Source organism: Centropristis striata, chromosome 18 (genome assembly GCF_030273125.1).
Source record: "Centropristis striata isolate RG_2023a ecotype Rhode Island chromosome 18, C.striata_1.0, whole genome shotgun sequence".
NCBI lineage: Eukaryota > Metazoa > Chordata > Actinopteri > Perciformes > Serranidae > Centropristis > Centropristis striata.
The window spans coordinates 31,700,273-31,715,562 of record NC_081534.1 but is presented as its reverse complement, the minus strand read 5'-3'; the positions used below and the strand labels follow the sequence as shown (position 1 = coordinate 31,715,562).

The 15,290-nt window shown below is 35.4% G+C and overlaps 1 protein-coding gene across 1 annotated transcript in view; it reads right to left on the bottom strand.

Moving 5' to 3' along the window:
- Nucleotides 1–224: 224 nt before the first annotated feature.
- LOC131991617 (serine/threonine-protein kinase D3-like) overlaps nucleotides 225–15,290 on the bottom strand; it is a 54,165-nt gene continuing 39,099 nt past the window's right edge. The window contains exons 11-19 of the mRNA XM_059357082.1: nucleotides 13,616–13,892; nucleotides 8,778–8,830; nucleotides 8,573–8,645; nucleotides 8,178–8,284; nucleotides 6,930–7,091; nucleotides 6,722–6,820; nucleotides 4,808–5,075; nucleotides 1,945–2,030; nucleotides 225–440 (exon numbers count right to left, since the gene is read on the bottom strand). Coding sequence (XP_059213065.1) covers nucleotides 267–440; nucleotides 1,945–2,030; nucleotides 4,808–5,075; nucleotides 6,722–6,820; nucleotides 6,930–7,091; nucleotides 8,178–8,284; nucleotides 8,573–8,645; nucleotides 8,778–8,830; nucleotides 13,616–13,892 — 1,299 coding nt within the window. The 3' untranslated portion in view covers nucleotides 225–266. The remainder of the gene's footprint in view (nucleotides 441–1,944; nucleotides 2,031–4,807; nucleotides 5,076–6,721; nucleotides 6,821–6,929; nucleotides 7,092–8,177; nucleotides 8,285–8,572; nucleotides 8,646–8,777; nucleotides 8,831–13,615; nucleotides 13,893–15,290) is intronic.

Genomic DNA, 15,290 nt, shown 5'->3' with positions numbered 1-15,290 from the left:
AGAAGCTGAGAGCAGTTTGAGAGACTTTTACTGAAGGTGGTTCAGCTTCTGGCCTCACACTGTTTTTATTTATTTATTTATGTCTTGTAGAAAAACAGGAGAAAGGTGTGAAAATAAACTCTCTGGACCTGAACGCTGGTCACAGCGTGGAGGTGACGCCTCCACCCTCGACCCTTGACCCCCGACCCCGAGTCAGTCTGAGGGACTCGGAGGGCCCTGGTCTCAGGACCCTTAGGGTCTTAGGACCCTGAGGGTCTCTGGGGCCTCTAGGGGTCCTCGTCCATGTCGTCCAGGTTGGGGGACATGATGAAGTGTCGGGGCAGGAGGAGGCCCTGCTCGTCAGCGTGCTCCTCCCAGCGAGCGTCGTCGCTCTCGTGGGTGATGTAACGCTCGCCACGCCGCGTCTCAAACTCCCTCAGGTCCAACCAGGTCTGGTAGTCCTGCAGGAGGACCAGGAGAAATAATTACAGTTAACACTAGTGCATCAGTCAGAGACAGGTTTCTCTTTTTAACCCATTTAGGCCTAAAACGGCTGTAAAAAATGCCTGTAAAACCTCGGGGCGATGTTAAAATAACCAGCAGGAGGACCAGAAATAATTACAGTCGTGGAAAAAATTATTAGACCACCTTGTTTTCTTCAGTTTCTTGCTCATTTTAATGCCTGGTACAACTAGAGGTACATTTGTTTGGACAAATATAATGATAACATCATACAATCATTTATGACATCACATATTGCTTTTATAAGCACGTCAGAGAAGCAAAGTAAGCTGGTGGTTGTTGTTGTTGTTTACTTTATACACACAGTTTATCACGGGATCTCGCGGTCTCCCGTATGGTCAGGATTATATCGTGTTGTCGTTATCTCGCGTGTATACGGCCGGCTAGCTAAGCTGCCGCTCCGCGGCTGTAACTCGTCCGGTGTGAAAATAGAAGTCCTACCTAATGCTAGCGGAGAGCTGCGGCTGAGACGTTGCTGAAACGTTCTGCAGCGCGCCCGCTGGAAATCAGGCTTTAGGACATATGAGACACAAGAGTTTTAGTCCCTGAAAACACATTTTCTCCAGCAGCTTCTCACTGAGAACAAGTTCCAGCATGAAATCTGATCTGATCACACAAACAGTCCTGAAGACTCAGATCAGCTGATTACAGCTGTCATTATTCTCTGAGAGAATCTTCCTCCTCTCTTGTTTTTCCTTCATCTCTGACTCCAGCAGTGGTCAGACTGTCTGAGAAGGTGCAGCTGCAGCCTACTAGAGAGCTACGATGTGTCAAAGTGTTTTTTCTTTGGATGTATGCAAGTTTGCAACAACAGGCTCATTTAGTTACATTTTCAATATGGAAATGTAATCCTGACATCCTACAGCTGACTGTTAAACTCTCACAAGTAGGGATGGGTTTTTTTTTTACTTTAAAATAATTTTGTGTCTTTTTTTTTTGGTAATTTCATGTCTTTTTTTTTTTTAGTAATTTTGTGTCTTTTTCTAATAATTTTGTGTCTTTTTTTGGTCATTTTGTGTCTTTTTCTAATAATTTTGTGTCTTTTTTGGTCATTTTGTATCTTTTTTGTAATTTTGTGTCTTTTTTTTGTTGGTCATTTTGTATCTTTTTTTTAGTAAATTTGTGCCTTTTTTGGTCATTTTGTGTCTTTTTTTGGTCGTTTTGATACTGCCTCCAGCGGCCCCCAGGTAATTAGAGTTTGAGACCCCTGACCTAAGAGAATTTTCCTCTAAACTACAATGTGTCAAAGTGTTTTTTCTTTGGATGCATGGAAGTTGGCAGCGATAAGCTCATTTAGTTACATTTTTGATATAGAAATGTGATGTTCAACAGTCTTTAACAGCTGACAGCTGAACTCTCACAACGAGGAAAGATTTTTCATAAGAGTACTCAGAATCACAGCAGACAGTTTTTTATTTTTACTAATTAAAACCAGTGTTTTACCTGCAGCCAGGGGTGGCTGAGAGACTTGTCCACGCTGTAACGTTTCCTCATCTTCACCTGCAGCAGGTTGTTGATCAGGTCTGTGGCTGAGGGAGCAACACACAGGAGAAACGCTTCAAATCCACAGTCACTTTCAGTTATTTCATACATTCACATATTTAAATGCTCCAATAAAAAAAATGAGAAAAATGTTGCTCACATCATAAAATGTCTTCCAACTCAAATATATCACATTTTCAATTATATAAAAGAAATAAATACAAAATATAAAAAAAGCTGAAACTAGAAAAAAATGCTTTTAAAAATGTCTCAAACAACAAACTAGCTGTTATTTAAATGTCTGTTGTGTAACAGGAGAAAATACAAGATAACGTTGTAACAATATTACTTGATATAAATAAATAAAGTTGACTCAGTTCTACCTTTCTGCTGCTTTTTTAACCACTAAAATACAACAAATGGCTTTTTGAAATAATACAATGAGAGGAAACTATTTCCAACACTCTTTTAATAATAATAAAAGTAATAACATATAAATATAGCACCTTTCAAGAAACCCAAGGACACTTTATATGAGGCATTTATTGAACTAAATAAATATTAAACTGAACACAAAAGGCACAAATAAAAAAAAAGGTTCAGTTTTCTGCTGATATTCTCTTAAAAAAAATCTTTAAAAAAGCTTTGAGATTAAAAAAGTCACCCAAGGACACTTTACATGGGGCAGTTATTGAATAAAATAAATATTAAACTAAAGTTAAGGCACGAATGAAAAAAAAAAAACTCCAGTTTTCTGCTGATATTCTCTTCTGTGCAGCCAAACTGTTGCAGCTCTGCATTTATTCGCTGGATTTTAAGGAGTTTTGTCAATTTTTGTGATTTTTTTTCTTGAATCTCAAACATCTTTTGGACACTATATTATGTTTAATCTGAATTATTATAATTTTTATTATGAATTATAATGTCCGCAGTGGTGCCACAGTCTCCCTTTATGTCTTACAGTTTTTCTCAGTCGCTTTGGTACATTTCTCAGATCAGAACTGAAATTCTCAAAACTACCTGTTCAATCTTCACATCATTGTGTCACTTGTGCACATCAAAAAAGCAGTTTCTCATTTCTTTGAGCAAGTTGCAAATGCTTTGGTACATCCATGCAAATGATTATGTACAATTCTCTTCTGTTTCCTACATTATCAATTGCTTATGTCATGTTGATCAAAATGTATTATCATGGGTCTCTGTTGAATAGTCTCACCACCCACAACATTTAGGCATTAGTTCATAGCATAAGTCTTTACATGCAAAATGGTTGAACACGTTGTCATTACATGTCAAGCATATTTCTATACATTTCCATGAGACTTTTTTTCTAAGTCTGTCCTGAATTGGTAAATTGCTCCCAGATGAATCTTGACTTTCTCAAACGAATCAATCAACTGGCAAGTATATACGTATATAGCCGGAGCACAACACAGTGTTACAATTTCTGAAAATGGACGGACAAGGAATTGGACGGGGTCAACAGCCAGCGAGAAGAAGAAGAAGAGGAGTGAGGCTGCGTGGCGGAGGACTTGGGAGGCAAAATAGAGGCACATGTACAGTTTTCCCTAAGGAGATTGTCCTATGTTTACATTTCTACTTTTGTTTTTGTTTTTTCTTTGTGCTATGCAGTGCTGTCTTTTCTTTTCTTTATCAGGAAAAAAATAAAAGCGTAAATGTGAATCTTGTCCAGTCTCTTTCAAACTCCACATACACTAAGGTGTAACCTACAATTTACAATAATTGTCATCAAAACTTTAGCCATAGTTTACATCAGAACATCCCTCCAGAGTACACTGTTATATTGACAACATGACTAAGCAATTTGACTGTCTTATCCGTACACAATGACACAAGGACTTGTCATTCTGATGCACTGACATGTTCATTGACACGGATATTTAGTTTTGAGAGATGAACTAAGGATTTTGAGCATGAGATTGGCTTTTGCAGGTCATCCATGGTGTTTTGCTATTTGTACAAATTGTTTTGAGAAATGCACTTACTGTTTTGCAAATGTCGAGCATGATTTGAGAATTGTACCAAAGCGACTGAGAAAAACTGTAATAATAAAATAAATAAAAAATAATTACTTTAATTTATGAAAGTGCCTTTCAAGAAACCCAAGGACGTGTTACATGAGGCAGTTATTGAACAAAATAAATATTAAACTGAACACAAAAGGCACCCAAAAATAAAAAGGTGCAGTTTTCTGCTAATATTCTCTTTTGTGCAGCCAAACTGTTGCAGCTCTGCATTAATAGCTGGATTTAAAGGAGTTTTTTCAATTTTTTGACATTATATTATGGTTAATCTGAATAATTATAATTTTTATTATGAATTATAGTGGGTCATTTATTGAACAAAATAAATATTAATATAAAAAAAAATTCAGTTGATATTCTCTTTTGTGCAGCCAAACTGTTGCAGCTCTGCATTTATTAGCTGGATTTTTAGGAGTTTTGTCAATTTATGTAATTTTTTTTTTTTTTTAATTAATTATAATGTCCGCTGTGGTGCCACAGTCTCTCTTTATGTCTTAATAATTAAATAAATAAAAAATAATTACTTTAATTTATAAAAGTGCCTTTCAAGAAACCAAAAAATAAAAAGGTGCAGTTTTCTGCATTTATTAGCTGGCTTTTAAAGAGTTTTTAAAATTTTTGTGACTTTTTAAAAATCTGAAACATCTTTTTGACATTATATTATGTTTATTCTGAATAATTATAATTTTTATTATGACTTATAATGTCCTCAGTGGTTCCACAGCCTCTCTTTATGTCTTGGTTGCACATTTAAAGCACCAGAAGCATGGGTTTCTCACCGTGCTCTGAGATCTCCTTCCAGGGGTTGGACGGGTACATGAAGGCGGCGTTCTGGATCTGGTCGTTGATGTCCTCGTCCTCGTTGAAGGGGAAGGTCCCGCTCAGACTGACGTAGATGATGACGCCCACCGACCACATGTCCAGCGAGCGGTTGTAGCCTTTGCTGCGGAGGACCTCGGGCGCCAGGTAGGCCGGCGTGCCGACCACCGAGCGCCGGAACGACTTCTCCCCGATGATCCGGGCGAAGCCGAAGTCACACAGCTTCACCTGCACCACAGCACAGCCAGGAGAGACTTTTATTTTGAAATCCCATCAAACTCTTAGCGTTCCGTGGGTGGAACTTAAGGGTTGTTTATGTACAAAACCACTGTGTTTGACTTGATATTCATGCTACATATCATTGAAAAGCTAAGATTATTGTTATTCTAGTGATTAAAACCACATTTTAACATTTTAAGATACAACCACAACAGCTGAATTTATACTTTGACCACATAAGCCCCAGCTATAATAAAAATAAAAATAAATAAATAATAATAATAATAATAATAACTTAATTAACCGTTGGCACATTAACCCTATAAAGCCAAGTGTATCATATTAGATACAGTTATTTTTGAGACCTCCACATCATCAAAAACCTGATGTATACATGTGTTGAAGATAAACAAACTGAGCAACAAATTGCACAAAAATACCGGATGTAGCAAAAATGATATGCAGGTTCCACGAATGGATCAGTCATTGCTGCATTAAAAAACTTCATATCTGCAGATGTATGATGTTGTGTTATATGGAAAAAATATGTATTTTGCATGTTTGAGGAAAACGGAAAAGTTAAAGTCTTAATAAGTTAAAAATGTTAGGGTTTATATGTTTTTGTTAGTTCGAGAAAAACAAACTGTGAGCAACAAATTGCACAAAAAGAACTGATGTATCAAATATGATACAAATTAGAATTCATATATGCAATTTATTTATTTCTTAAAATTCGTCAGCAGGTTAATAAGCACTTGGTTTTTTACAAAAATTGAATTTTCTGGCAATTATTTCATGGTTCAGGCTTTATAGGGTTAAATGCACTACTAAAAGCAATAGCAAGCTATAGAAAAAATATTATATATTATGATATTCCACTTTAATTGTACTAATTTTTGATATTAAATGAAATAATTTAAATTAAATTAAATAATAGTTTAAAGCAACATTTCAACCAAAAAAATAAGATATGTGGATTAAAACCAATAAAAAAAATATATTGAATTAATTAAATAAAATTAAATAATATTTAAGAGCAACACTTGACCATTAGATAATAAGATATGTGCATTAAAACCAATTTTAAAAAATCAAACTTTGGAATAAAACTAATTAAATCATATGATAACTAAAAGCAACATTTGACCAATAAAATGAGTTAAAACCAATAAAATTAAAATAATAAAATTAATTTAATCAAATAATAATTCAAAGTAAAATCTGAGCAATAAAAATAAAAACGATATGCGTATTGAAACCAATAAAAAAGTATGAATAAAAAACATTAAACCAAATATTAATTAAAAGCATCAATAAAGATAATAAGACATGTGAGTTAAGGCCAATAAAAAAGGAAGAAATAAATCAAATAAAATAAAATAATAATTAAGACCAAAAGCTGACCAATAAAGAGATAACATCTAATATGATTTTTTTTAAATATTTTAACCCTTTATATGCCAGGTTTGTGTCATGATGCCACCATTTTTATAGGCCTGGCTATTGTGCTGATTCTATAGAGCTGCAGGACTTATAGATTCATATAGATTTAATATATTGCAGTGAAAATGTAAAAAGAGCACACAAAAAAACAGTCTGACACAGCTTGTTGGGGGTCAGAGGAATAAACTGACTGTGATTTGAGTTGTTCAGACCTGAGGGAAAGGTTCAGCTGAGGCCAGGAGAACGTTCTCCGGCTTCAGGTCACAGTGGACGATGTTCTTGAAGTGGAGATGTCGGAGAGCCACCAGGATCTGGAAACACAAATATACTTTATACCACTGAGAACAAACAAACAAACAAAGAGACTAACGAGGATCAGAGAGAGACTGTGATGTCATCAGGTCTCATCAGGTCTCTGACCTGAGTGACCAGGAACTTGGTGAGGCGTTCAGGGAGCCGGCTCTTCTCGCTGGATAAGATCATCTCCAGCATGTCTCCGTGGAGCTTCTCCATCACCACGAACACCTGCTCCGGGGTCTCAAACATGCACTCCAGGTTCACGATGCCCGGGTGGTGCAGGTTCTAGTGGGAACATTAAATAAACTGTTAGAAAACTGTTAACTTCAGCTTAGGCTACATTTTCCATTCTTAGTTATTTCTTTTAATATTTCATTTTAAGCTGCTCAAGTTAAGAGTGTAACTATTGTTTGTCCGCGGTGTATTTTAGCCTTTCTGCAGGAGCTGAGCTGGAAATAACAAAATTAAATAAAAATACACAATCTTGTTGAAATTCATGCCAAATGCATGAACACAGCCAAAACTATTAACACATGAAGAATGAAAAGTGTGTAAAATGTGCTCAACCTGCCCTGAGAGTTAATAAATCAAGAAGGGAGAGAAAATGGACTGAAAAAGACTATTATTATTATTATTATTATTGTTATTATTATGATGATTATAAAAAGATGAATGTGAGTTATTAAATCTGAAGCAGATTTTAAGCTTCTAAAAGTCATAAATTAAGAAGTCTAAGAGCTCATTTGTGTGTTTTTTCTATTCAGGTTTTATTTAAATTTGCTTTTGGAACACTTTATTTATTTTATAATTAAAGCTTTTATTGGCTTTTAGGATTTTTTTTTGTTCATACTTTTTATTTAGTGTTTTTAGGTTAAAGTGAGAAAAAATAAACAAAAAAAAAAATCTACAAAAATGGGAAAAAATAACAAAATAATAATAATAATAATAATAATAATGATAATAATAATAAAAGTAAAATTGTAATAAAAAATAAGATAGTAAGATAGTAAGATAATAATAAAAAATATACATGCTTATATATATATAAACAAGCATATAAACATATACTATACACACATACCTACATCAACATTTTTATCAGAAAAACAAACAAAAAAAGAACAAATAAACATAACAAACCAGAAACAAAATTTACCAGAACAGACTAAACATTAAGACAGTTTTGTCTTAATGTTTATGGAGTTCATGTTTATTTCTAACAGAAAAGATCATTCCCTGACATAGGACCTGATAAATTAAATAAAATAATAATTAAAGAAAGAAAAATAAGGAAAAAAAGACACTTAAAAAGAGTGTTATAGTTTGAGACTGTGTGTTATTATGTTATTGTTTGTGTTTACTGCTCCAGACCTGCAGGATGGCCACCTCGTTCCTCAGCTGACTCTCCTGTTTGGTGGGAAATCTCATCTTGTCGATGATTTTAATGGCCACGTCTCGGCCCGTCTTCCTGTGTTTACCTGCAGAAATAATGATTCAGCTCTAATGACTCATATATTCTTATTTAACTGTAATTCAGTGAACTTTAGAGGGAGAAATGTGGAATCAGCAGGAATAAAAACAGACACACATGCAGCAATGTTTAGCTTTTAGATTTTCACACATTTTTCAGAAAAAATGCATTTTTTTATGTATTTAAAAAAAGCTTCTTTGGCAGATGTAGGAAGATGATGTGATCATATCAAGCTTTAGCTCATTATTTTCATTAGTTTTAAACTCTTAAAGTGTCAGGACAGTTTGTTTTTTACCTCCGTAGACGATCCCAAACTGTCCGGAGCCGAGAACCTCGTCAGCAAAGATCTGATACACTGAACTGATATCCTGAACAACAAAGAGATCATATTAGTCACAAGATGAAACTATTAAAAACGAGTTAATAAACATGTTTTACATTTGTGTGTCCTGATTATAATTTAGTGGCAATAAATAATTGTAGAAACACAAAGGACTCACCACATTTTCTTGTATCTGGGAGTTGGACACTGATATGCTGATAGAAAGTTCTTCTGAGGAGACAGAAACAAAAAAACACATTAATGTACAAGAAATAAATTAAAGTAATTACTATAAGCAACCGACCAGTAAGAAATAATACAATGTGTGAATTAAAACTATTGAAAATAATTTAATTAAATTGAATAATAATTAAGACCAACTGTTGACTGATAACAAAAATAAGACATGTGAAATAACAGATAAAAAGTAAGAAAAACATTAATTAAGTAATAATTAAAAGCAACATTTGACTAGTAACATAATAAGATGTTAGTTCAAACATTTTTTGAATTAAATAAATTAAATAAAATAATAATTTAAAGCAACATTTGACCAATAAAAATAAGATATGTGAATTAAAACCATTAAAAATATTTTTTTAATTTAATTAAATAATATTTAAGAGCAACAGTTGACCATTGAATAATAAGATTTGTGAGTTACAATCAATTTAACAGTTAAAATAAAATAAAATAAAAAGTATGAAATTGGTAAAATCTAAAAATCAAACTTGGAATTAAACAAATTAAATCAAATAATAATTAAAAGCAACATTTCAGCAATAAAAAGTAGTTAAAACCAATAAAAAATTATTAATTAATTAAATAAATCAAATAATAATAAAAAGTAAAGTTTGAGCGATGAAAAACAAAAGATTAGCATATTAAAACCAAAAAAGAATAGTAATAAAATAAATTGAACCATATAAACAATACAATACAATAATAAAAAGTAAAATCTGAGCAATAATAATAAAATGATAAGCATGTTAAAATCAATAAAAATTAGAAAAAAAAATAGGAATAAAATACATTAAACCAAATAAATAATTAAAAGCTGAAATGTTGTGTCTTTTTTTAGTAATTTTGTGTATTTTTTGTAATTTTGTGTCCTTTTTTTATAATTTTATGTTTTGTTTGTAATTCTGTGTCTTTTCTGGTAATTTTGTGGGGTTTTTTTGTGGTAATTTTGTGTCTTTTTTAGTAGTTTTGAGTATTTTTTTTGTAATTTTGTGTCTTTTCTGGTAATTTTGTGTCTTTTTTTGGACATTTTGTGTCTTTTTTTTCTAATAATTTAGTCTTTTTCTAATAATTTTGTATTAATATATATTCTAATAAATAATTAAAAGCTGGCCAATAAAGACAATAAGTAAAGGACAATAAAAAAAAAAAAATTAAATAATAATTAAGACCAAAAGCTGACCAATAAAGAAATAATATGTAGTGCAAGTAATAAAAACCAATAAAAAAAAACTCAGAATAAAAGAGAGTAATAAACTGTAGAGCCTGTAAAACACACACACGTGTAAACTCCATCACCTGCAGCAGAGACGTGTGAGCTTTTATTTTTCTAACCTTCAAATCATTAAAATCTCATTTCCTACGTTTCCTCGCCTGTTCCACAGAGAGACGAAGTGTTTGTTCACCACATGATGAAAGAAGACGAGGAAGTGTCCGGCTGTGATAACCACCTCCTCCTCCTCCTCCTCCTCCTCCTCCTCCTCCTCCTCCTCCTCCTCCTCCTCCTCCTCCTCCTCCTCCTCCTCCTCCTCCTCCTCCTCCTCCTCCTCCTCATCATCATCCTCCACATTCAACAGACATTAACGGCGTGTTTCCCGTACAGAGCGCTGCACGCCGCCGCGTCCACTCAGCCGCACGCTGAAGAGCCGAGGGCGCGTTCTGTCCAGAGGAAACCCGCCTCGACGCTGATGAACTCTATTGATCTCTGATCGATGGCCGGGGATCGATCAGAACCTCCGTCTGCTCATGTTCAGGTCAACATCCACACAGTTTATGTAACTTTATCGACACAAATGTAAAATGTGTAAAGTCCAGACGTGAAGTCACACGATGAATATTTAACCCTCTGAACCCCGCAGCACACCACACGGTTTAAAGGCATGTTTGAATAAATAAATAATCGCCAAAATTCAATAATTAATCATAGTGAGAAAGTGTAAAAGCAGAATTTTTTGTCATTTTTTTTACTTTCCGATGGTCTTTGAATGAATCATGTGTGATAAATGCTTCTATGAGGAAAAATAACTAAATCTTAGATTAAAATAGTGATATTTGTGTTAAATCTCTTTACTCTATATGCGTCATTTAAAACGTGTAAAAAAACAAACGGCTTATCGTAGCAAAAAACTGTAAAAACAGGCATTATTGTCAGAGTTAGACTATTTTCGCAGCCCTTGAACGGATCATCTGTTAAGTTTCCGTTATAAAAAGTGACCAAAACTTGTCTTGTCTTAAAATGTTGATATTTGTGTCAGAATCTCTTTATTCTCCATGTGTCATTTAAAATAAACCAGATCCTGTTAAAAACATTAAATTCTCCTCAGAGACACTGAAGACATGATTGATTCTGCTGAGACCAACGGTCACGTGACAAATATTTACACAGAGCAGAGAGGAGAGGACAGGAGGGGCTGGAAACATGAAAATACTTCAATATGTGGAGCAAACTTTCTTGGTTATTTTACATCTTGTTTTTGTCATTTTATATCGTTTTTTGTGTGTCATTTTTAGTCATTTTACGTGTTTTTTTGTATCTTTTTTGACAATTTGGTGTTTTTTTCCTACAACAACCATGACTGTTGTGGGGAAAAGTGTTTATTTATATATAAATTCCATTTTAATCAAATTTTTTAAAAATAATAATTAGCAGAGAAATTCAACTTATTTTTTCTGATTTCTTTCATTCTAACTGTTTTTCTGCACAAAGACATGTTTGAGTTGTTCCCACTTCTAGCCATGATTGTGCTGATTCCACAGAGCTGCAGGACTTATAGATTTATAGAGATTTATATGTTCCAGTGAAACACAAGGACACAGAGAATAAAATGGAAAAAAGAGCAAAAAACTACCTGAAACAGCTTGTTGGAGTTCAGAGGATAAAAAAAACAGATACATTTTCCTGAATGACGTCTAAAAAGTTAGAAAAAGTTTTTCTTCTATCCACAGTCACTTGTGTTTAAGGGTCATTTGTTGAAATTGGTTGGTCACTTTAAATCACTTCACAGTGTCCTAGAAAAATATTAAATTATAAAATTAAAAATATGCTTTAAATAAAAACTGTTTAAGTAAAACAAAAAACATTTTCTATCAGTTTCTAAATGATATTGGATCATTTCTCAGATTCAAAGTGCCATATTTACATATTTAACATGTTGGATTTCATCACACAGAAACAGCTTCGAGCTGACGTTCATATAAACGTGCTGACAGTGAACGCAGCATCAGTGTTTGCGTGACTGCTGCTGTTAGATCTCTACTCTGACTTTATATAACTTTATTGACACGACTTCCTGCTGCATTAGAGCCTCAGTGTGTTTGATAATGTGGTTTAATATTCACCTGCTGTGTTTTCACTCTCACATGTCTTTTATTTATGTATTATTACAGTAATAAACTGTTGGACTGTTTGTCATAAACAAAGCCTTGTTACATCATCTGTCCATTAACTTATTGATGTGTGTTGCTGCAATTTTATTGCAAAACCAAACATCTATTCTGGGAGAGAAAGCAAAGCTGCACATTAATTACTCAACAGGTGGAGAACACAGGCGGGAAAAAATGAGTGTTTTATAACAATGAAGGTTTTCTCTGATAGTTAATGGTCCATTTAGGTATTTAGTGCTGCAGATCTCATTTTGGGATGAAACTTAAAACTCAGACAAAAGACACTTTAACCTGAGATGAATCAGAGCGGAAAATCCTCTGAAATCCCTTCAATCACGTTAAAATGTCAGCGTGTGTGTGTGTGTGTGTGTGTGTGTGTGTGGTGGGGTTGTGTAACAGTCGTTTCCTGAAAACAATATTTGGAAGCTCTTCAGACACAAAATCCATTAAAAACCTAAAAACATATCAGTCTAATCTGGTCTAAAAGAAGTGACTCCATTACTGAGTCGGAGGACGCAGACAAGCAGAAAAAATAAAAATTAACAGGTTCAAAGGTTCAATTCCTCTTAAGGCTCAAACAGGAAGGGCTTTCTAATAATTGAAAATGTATTAATATGTTTTTTTTACACCCTTTTTGTCTCCTGTGTCGTCCCGAAGACTCGTGGTGTGCCTCAGGGATCACATCTGGGACCATGTGAGATTTGAAATATGTCGTATTTCATTAACAAACCTTCACATTTCGCCCCCATTTTTAGAGATTATCAGGGATTTTTAGGGGGAAATAGCAGGTCAAAAGATGTAGAAGGGTGTACACCATGGGTCTCAAATTCGCGGCTCGCCGGCCAATTGCGGCCCTCGTGATGATATTTTGTGGTCCCCACCTTGATATGAAAGTTTAATGTGAGTTTTATATGAATGTCTCTTTACCGTGTTGTGTGTGGAAGGTCCCTTTATTGCTCCAGCTGGAGCTTTGTTTCACTTGTTTCTATGACGACGTTACCAAAAAGAAAGGCAGCTGCTACCGGAGCTTATTATTATTATTATTATTATTATTATTATCTGCCGTGTTGTTGTTACCGCAAGAAGTGGAAATGTTATGTAATGTAATTTTGTGCATTTTTTTGTAATTTTGTGTCTTTTTCTAATAATTTTGTGTCTTTTTCTAATAATTTTGTGTCTTTTTTAGTAATTTTGTGTCTTTTTCTAATAAATTTGTGTCGTTTTTAGTAATTTTGTGTATTTTTTTGTAATTTTGTGTATTTTTTTGTAATTTTGTGTCTTTTTTTAATACTTTAGTCTTCTTTTTGTAATTTTGTGTCTTTTTCTAATAATTTTGTGTATTTTTTAGTTTGAGACCCTTGGTTTAAAGTGTATTTTCTGTCGGTGACTCACTGTGGTCCTTCCCCTGGCCCGGCCCGGTGCCGACGCTGGCCTTGGGCGTGACGGGCATCATGGCCTGCCGGATGGCCTTCTCCCAGCTGCCGCCCACGTCCCGCCCCACGCCGGACGCCGCCAGGACGGGGTTGTGGTGGAGGCCGCCGCTGTCCTCCCCGACGTAGTACACCATGCTGGCTGTGATCACCTCGAAGCAGTGAGGGTTGCTGGCCGGCGGCTGGCTGCCGAAGTCCTGCGCCGGCTCCACCTGCAGGATCTCCGACAGCGGGATCTCCTGTCAGAACAAAAACACAGAACATTTAGACTCCGTGGCATGGAATTAATCATAAAAACCTTCTTTTTCTTGGTCAATTCCTCTTAAAGCTCAAACAGGAAGGGCTTCATAATAATTGAAAATGTATTAATAGTTGTTGTTTTTACATCCAATTGTCTCCTGTGTAGTCCTGACGACTCGTGGTGTGCCTCAGGGATCACATCTGGGACCATGTGAGATTGAAATATGTCGTATTTCATTAACAAACATGGCACATTTTTCTCATTATAACCATTTTAAATGTCTTTTTAGACAATAAGAAGCATCTCCAAAGTCTTAAAAAAGGTTTCAGCTTCATCCGAACACCTCTCCTCTCTGCTGAACTGTGAGACTCTCTTTGACTTTCAGTGTTTTAAACTTCCCTTCCTTCCTTTTCTGGAAGAATAAAAAACCCTCCGCCCTTCCAAAAGAGCCTAAACGCTGCCAGATCAAACACATAAAGGAGAGTGATCGGCCCAGCGGTGTCTTCATGCCCCTCAGTGTCATCTGAACGTTTCGTGCTTTGCCAAAATCTCCTCCTCCTCCTCCTCCTCCTCTTCCTCCTCCTCCTCTTCTTCTCTCCAAAACCACAACCTCCGATCAGCATCTCTTCATGTCTGATTAAAGGCAGGACGTGCCTCGGCCGCTCTGGGCACGAGGCAGCGTGGCGGCGAGCCAGAGACCCGGCAGGGAGGCAACCAGAGGTCCCAGAAACCACCAGGAACCAGCAGGAACCCGCCCTTATCTGCCTCCTCGCCTCCCGCCCGGCCTCTCGCCCTCTCCACGCTGCCTCTCTCGCTCTTCAAAGGATGGCTTCTGCAGCTCTTTGTGGTAAAGGTCAGCAGGTCGCCGGCTGACACCAGATGAAAGGACGAGGGGATGAAAGCTGCTGCAGCTGACCTGAAGTCACATGTCATCATTTCATATTTCCAGGAAAGAATCTTTCCTTCTAGGAAATTCAAAAGGTGTTGCCACTGTGTTTTTATTGCACAAAACTTGAATTTCTTTGCTTCATTATTTAAAAAAAAAAAAAAAAAAGGAATAAAATGGAATCTCATGTATAAAAACAACCCTTATCGAGGTGCCCACAAGTGTCAACAATAATGGATTTTTTCCCCAGCCTCTCCTGTCCTCTCCTCTCTGCTCTGTGTAAACAGCCTCTCCTGTCCTCTCCTCTCTGCTCTGTGTAAACAGCCTCTGCTGTCCTCTCCTCTCTGCTCTGTGTAAACAGCCTCTCCTGTCCTCTCCTCTCTGCTCTGTGTAAACAGCCTCTCCTGCTCCATTTTTGGCAGAATGTATGTAGAGTAACATATCAACGTTGTAAGCTTTGTTTATGTTACTTTTTCTAATGGAAACATTTCAAAACATTTCACATTTTGA